At 38.4% G+C, this 6,394-nt stretch overlaps 1 protein-coding gene across 1 annotated transcript in view; it reads left to right on the top strand.

Annotated features, from left to right (window-relative positions):
* Pik3c2a (phosphatidylinositol-4-phosphate 3-kinase catalytic subunit type 2 alpha) overlaps positions 1-6,394 on the top strand; it is a 95,023-nt gene that overhangs the window by 76,231 nt on the left and 12,398 nt on the right. The window contains exons 23-24 of the mRNA XM_029479584.1: positions 1,915-2,044; positions 4,116-4,252. Of these exons, the coding sequence (XP_029335444.1) occupies positions 1,915-2,044; positions 4,116-4,252 (267 nt within the window). The remainder of the gene's footprint in view (positions 1-1,914; positions 2,045-4,115; positions 4,253-6,394) is intronic.

The following is a 6,394-nucleotide window of genomic DNA, read 5'->3' as shown; positions in this document are numbered from 1 at the left end:
AAAAAAAAAAAAAAAATTCTTTTAACCAAATTTATTAAACATTTATTTGAAGTTGAATCAGTAAAATTTAAGATGGTAACATACACTTGTAATGCAATGCTCAAGGAAGCGTAGGAAAAGAAGACTGCAAGTTGTAGGCTGATCTTGACATGAGACTCTGTCTCAAAAAATAAAAAAAAGTGAGTAGTTCTGTAAAAATATTACTGACATACATTCACTCTTCCCAGATAGGACTGGGGACAACTTTAGCCCTAAGCCAACCTGACTATACATATTATAGCAGGCAGGCACCATTAGGTTGGCCAAGCTGCAAAAACAGGAGTGACATTACCTAGGGGGATGTTTGTGTGACACAGTATCCCTCAGTATAATCCTGGCTGGCTTTGAACCCTGGGTCATCCTACTAGGGCTTCCCATGTGCTGGATATTGATTGTAGGGGATGCTACTTATCCAGCCTTTGGGTTTTAGAAACAGAAATAATCTATGTGAAGCAGAAGGACTGGAGTATTAGAGAAGAATCTATTACCTGTTGAGATTTGTGAGTTATAATCATAATGTGTATGCTTTTTTTGTAAGATTTATTAACTTATTAGTATACAGTGTTCTACCTGTATGTATGCCTACAGGTCAGAAAAGGGCACTGGATCACATTATAGATGGTTGTGAGCCACCACATGGTTGGTGGGAATTGAACTAAGGACTCTGGGAGAGCATCCAGTGCTCTTAACCTCTAAGCCATCTCTCGAGTTCATAATGTTTACACTTTTAAGAGAAAGAATGGAGAATTCTGGTTAATTCATTAAGTTAATTAATTGGAGGTTCACAAAGACAGCTTAAATTGAACCCTCTTTGATAGATACAAGTTTCTGTTTGTTTAATGATATTGGTGCCTTTTTTTAAAAAGTGCCATCTGTTTTAATTATAGACATTTTAGAAGTTGTCTTAATATTTTTTAAGGCAAGTCTCTCTTAATCTTTTTCATAGTTTTCTTGAGTAGCCTGAAAAATATATTTATAACTGTGCTCAAATTATATTATTCAGCCAGGTATTGTTTTTGGTTTTGTTTTGTTTTTTTTTTTTTTTTTTGAAACAGGGTTTCTCTATGTAGCCCTGGCTGTCCTGGAACTCACTCTGTAGATGAGGCTGGACTCGAACTCAGAAATCCGCCTGCCTCTGCCTCCCGAGTGCTGAGATTAAAGGTGTGCACCACCACGCCCGGCTTCCTTTTGTTTCTTAATTAAAGGTATTTTACATACTCTAAAATTCAACTTTTTAAATGTACTGTTGAGTAGAGTGTAGTTCAGTGGTAGAGTGCTTGCCTAGTGTACACAAGACCAAAGATTTGGACCCCAGCACCTCAAAATTAATTAATTAATTGATTGATTAATTAATTAAAATAAAGTTCACTCTGTGAAATGGAGACAGAAAGAGTTTTAAGTAAGTTTCTCTAGGAAAGTACAGTACAAGGACTGGAAAGATGGCTCAGTGGTTAAGAGCACTAAATCCCAGCAACCACATGGTTGCTCACAACCATCCGTAATGAAATCTGACACCCTCTTCTGGTGTGTCTGAAGACAGCTAAAGTGTATTCATATAATAATAAATAAATCTTTAGGGCTGAAGAGATGGCTCAGTGGTTAAGAGCACTGACTGCTCTTCCAAAGGTCCTGAGTTCAAATTCCAGCAACTACATGGTAGCTCACAACCATCTGATGCCCTCTTCTGGGGTGTCCGAAGACGGCTACAGTGTACTTACATATAATAAATAAATAAATCTTTAAAAAAAAAAAAAAGGAAAGTACAGTAGAGCTTTGATAATCTCTGTGTACATTCTCTTCCAAACGCCCCTCAGACCTTACAGCATGTAACAAGTGCTTGGGGAAAGGTGTGATTTTTATTTCCTTAATTTCAAGGTTGGTGAAGATCTGCGGCAAGATATGTTAGCTTTACAGATGATAAAGATTATGGATAAGATCTGGCTTAAAGAGGGACTGGATCTGAGGATGGTGATATTCAAATGCCTGTCAACTGGCCGAGATCGAGGTAGGTGTTTTAGTTGGATCTTGATTCCTTTGTCTCATGAATGTAGTTTACTTCTGAGCTTACTTTTGGTTGTATACTTAAAGGTCCTGCTGCAGGCTTATCGGGGTCTCGGTTATTTACATCTAGTGTTACTTATTGGTTGGACTATTTATAATTAAATACTTTTTTTTTTTTTTTTTTTTTTTTTTTTTTGGTTTTTCGAGACAGGGTTTCTCTGTGTAGCCCTGGCTGTCCTGGCACTCACTTTGTAGACCAGGCTGGCCTCGAACTCAGAAATCCGCCTGCCTCTGCCTCCCGAGTGCTGGGATTAAAGGCGTGCGCCACCACGCCCGGCTTAATTAAATACTTTTAAAACAACTATTAATCATTTAATATAATTGCTAGCAAAACAGCTCAGAAGTAGTCCTAATAAACACTTTGTATTAACCAGAAGTGTAGATCAATTGACCCAATAAGGAATTCATTTACTTAAGCCAATTTTGGTTTTATTTCCACAGAATAAATGGTGATAATGGCTTTAGGTTTTTGTTTGTTTGTTTTGGGGGAAGTTGTTGTTTTTTTGTAGATTTTTATTTTGTTACTCAGTTGATAATTCTTTCAATTTTACTTTGTTATTTATGTGTTTTTGGAGAATAGACACACATGTTTGAAGTACAGAGAACAACATTTAAGAGTCAGTTCTCAACTGAGTGGTAGTGGAGGCACACACCTGTAATCCTAGCACTTGGGAGGCAGAGGCAGGCAAATCTCTGTGAGTTCCATGCAAGCCTAGTCTACAGAGCTAGTTCCAGAACAGCCAGGGCTATACAGAGAAACCTTGTTACAAACAAACAAAAGTTCTTTTTCTTTCTTCTGTGCATTCTAGGGATTGAACTCAGGGGGTAGCATGGCAGGCACTTTTAATCACTGACCTATCTTATTCAGTCCTCAATTGAATTCATTCTTTGATATATATTACATGTTCATCAAGTGACACTATCATTGTTCTTAATCATGAACGTTCATTGCCGGGCAGTGGTGGCCCACGCCCTTAATCCCAGCGCTTGGGAGGCAGAGGCAGGTGGATTTCTGAGTTTGAGGCCAGCCTGGTCTACAGAGTGAGTTCGAGGACAGCCAGGGCTATACAAAGCAACCCTGTCTTGAAAAGCTCGCCCCACCCCACCCCACCCCAAAAAAAAGAGAGGAAAAAAAAGAATCATGAACGTTCATTAGGTACCTACTACATGAACAACATATACACAAAACACTCACAAATCAATCATTACATTTTAGAATACTCTTTTATATTTTATTTTATTTTTAATTTTTTCCAGAGACAGGGTTTCTCTTTGTAGGTCTAGCTGGTTTGGAACTCACTGTATAGACCAGACTGGCTGTGAACTCAGAAACCCACCTGCCTCTGCCTCTGAGTAAGGGTTAAAAGTGTGCAACTCCGAGGCTGGAGAGATGGCTCAGTGGTTAAGAGCACTGACTGCTCTTCCGAAGGTCCTGAGTTCAATTCCTGGCAACCACATGGTGGCTCACAACCATCCATAACAAGATCTGGTGCCCTCTTCTGGAGTGTCTGAAGACAGCTACAGTGTACTTTCATAAAATAAATAAATAAATAAATAAATCTTTAAAAAAAGAAAGTGTGCAACTCCACCGCCACCAGACTGTTTGTTTGTTATCTTTATTTTATGTAAATAGGTTTGTTTTTTGTTTTTTTAAAGAATTATTTGTTTTATGTATATGAGTGTCTTAAGACACACCAGAAGAGGGTATCAGGTCCCATTACAGGTGGCTGTGAGCCACCATGTGGTTGCTGGAAATTGAACTCAGGACCTCTGGAAGACCAGTCAATGCTCTAAGCCACTGAGCCATCTCTCCAGCCCGCCAGTAGTACTCTTAACTGTTGAGCCATCTCTCCAGATCTTGGATGCTTTTAAAAATAAGTTTATTTTGGCTGCTTACATTTTTCAGCATGACCTGTCAGATTTAATATCTTATTTCAAGGATTAAAAGGTGTAAATATTTTTAAAAACTTAGTGTGGGGACACGTTTTTACATAGCTTTATTTTGTTTGTTAAAGGCATGGTGGAGCTAGTTCCTGCTTCAGATACCCTCAGGAAAATCCAAGTGGAATATGGTGTAACAGGATCCTTTAAAGATAAACCACTTGCTGAGTGGCTGAGGAAATACAATCCTTCTGAAGAAGAATATGAAAAGGTGATCAATATGTTTCTTTATTCTAAAGAGCTATCAGAATATGTTATAAAGGCTATTAATGCCTAAGAACTGTTATAATGTTAATATGTCTTCAGGAAGACCTATAGTCACTTTGAATGGTAACCTAAGAAGACTCCAGTTTTGTTTTGCTTTTATTAGCTTGTGAAGAATTATGTTTCAGTATGGCATTTTCAAAAAAATTTGCTTTTGTTGTTTGTCTTATCCATCTTCTTGTCTCTTGTGCTCTCTATTTGAAAGGACTCCAGGTTTAATGTCATTTAGCTGCCTAATTTATTGTGTCATTTTTATAGTCATTGAAGTGCTATCTATCTGTTGACCTGTGGAAGTAAAGTAAGAGGAATGTGTATATTGTGAGTCTTTTAGAGTGGTTTAGTTAGACCACTCCCATTTTAATTTTTTTTTTTTTTTTTTTTTTTTTGGCTTTTCAAGACAGAGTTTCTCTGTGTGTAGTCGTGGCTGTCCTGGAACTCACTCTGTAGCCCAGGCTGGCCTCGAACTCAGAAATCCGCCTGCCTCTGCCTCCCGAGTGCTGGGATTAAAGGCGTGCGCCACCACGCCCGGCCTTAAAATTATTTTTGACAAGGTCTTTCTATATAGGCCCTGGCTGTCCTGCAACTTACTGTATAAACCAGACTGCCCTTGAACTAACAAAGTTCTTCCTTCCTCTGTTCCCCTAGAGCTGGAATTCAAGGCCACCACATTAATTTTTTATAGTCTTGGGAAGTAGTATGGCAGAAGATGGTATTTCTTCATCTTAATATTTCTGATAAAATGATGGCCCAAAGGGATTGTTGAACAGCATGCACTAAGTCCCTTCTTTCCATTTGACTAAGAAGGGATGCAGCAAAGTGGAGTCCTGTTGCCCGTGTTGAATTCTGGCATTCCCACCTGCAATTACATGATCTTGACAAACACTAAAGTCTTGCTATATCTTAGTTTCACATGCCTGTAAAATGGCATAAATCTTAATACCTAAGTTACTGGTTTATGGTGGGTTTTTTTTTTTAATGAGTAGTTGTAAATAGATTGGTGTTAAGTGTTATAACAATGGTTTCTAGAGGGTTGTAAAATAAAATTATCCACGAAGACCAATAGCAATCCAGTAATTTGCTAGTACTAGCGTTATAGTGCAGACTTGTAGTCACAGTCTCAGAAGGTTCAGACAAGAGGATAGTGACTGATTGAGATACAAACCCTATCTGAAAAAGAAGAAAACAATCACAGTATTTTAAGAATCAATATGTATGCTTTAAAATACTATGTACATCTTATATGTTATATATCAGTCTGTGATATGTTAGTAATTCCCAGGAATAGCAAGGCTAACTAAATGTAGAGTCTATGTGTGTTGTCATGAACCCAGAAGAGGGTGTCAGATCTATAATTGGAGTTAGAGGCAGTTGGAAGCTTCCTGTTGTCAGTGCTTGGAATCCAACTCAGATCCTTAGGAAGAACAAGTACTTGTAATTGCTGAGCCATATCTGCAGCTCTGAGCTAACTTTTTTTACATATGTTCTCTATACTAGTAGAGAGGAAAATTAAATTGATGTTGGTTAAAAATTATGTTTTTTATGCTGGGTATTGAATCCAGAGTTTTGTTCAGAATAGGCAAGCACAAGATTAATTTTGTCCCCACAGTAACATAGATCCTCATCTATAAACATGATACTTAAAAGCTGGTCATGAGCCATTCAAACGTTTGTTGTTGTTGTTTTCAAGATTTCTCTGTCCCTAGGTGTCGATAGACACTAGCTCTGTAAACCAGGCTAACCTTAAACTGAGATATCTGCTTGCCTCTGCTTCCCGAGTGCTGGTATTAAAGGTGTGAACCACCACTGTCCAGTTTATACTCTATTTAAAAATAGAGAGGGGCAGGACCCATATATGTTAAAAGACAGAAGGCAGAGAGATGTAGCAGTAAGTACATTTAGAAGGGCATATGAAAAGACTGGCTTTTATTCCCATAGCTTAGTTGGTATGCTGATGATGTTAAGAGAAGTTACCAGCCGGGCGTGGTGGCGCATCCCTTTAATCCTAGCACTCAGGAGGCAGAGGCAGGCGGATTTCTGAGTTCGAGGCCAGCCTGGTCTACAAAGTGAGTTCCAGGACAGCCAGGGCTAT

This window comes from Mus caroli, chromosome 7 (assembly GCF_900094665.2).
Source record: "Mus caroli chromosome 7, CAROLI_EIJ_v1.1, whole genome shotgun sequence".
Taxonomy (NCBI): domain Eukaryota; kingdom Metazoa; phylum Chordata; class Mammalia; order Rodentia; family Muridae; genus Mus; species Mus caroli.
Note: the sequence above shows the minus strand (reverse complement) of the source record. Positions and strands in the feature narration are given on the sequence as shown.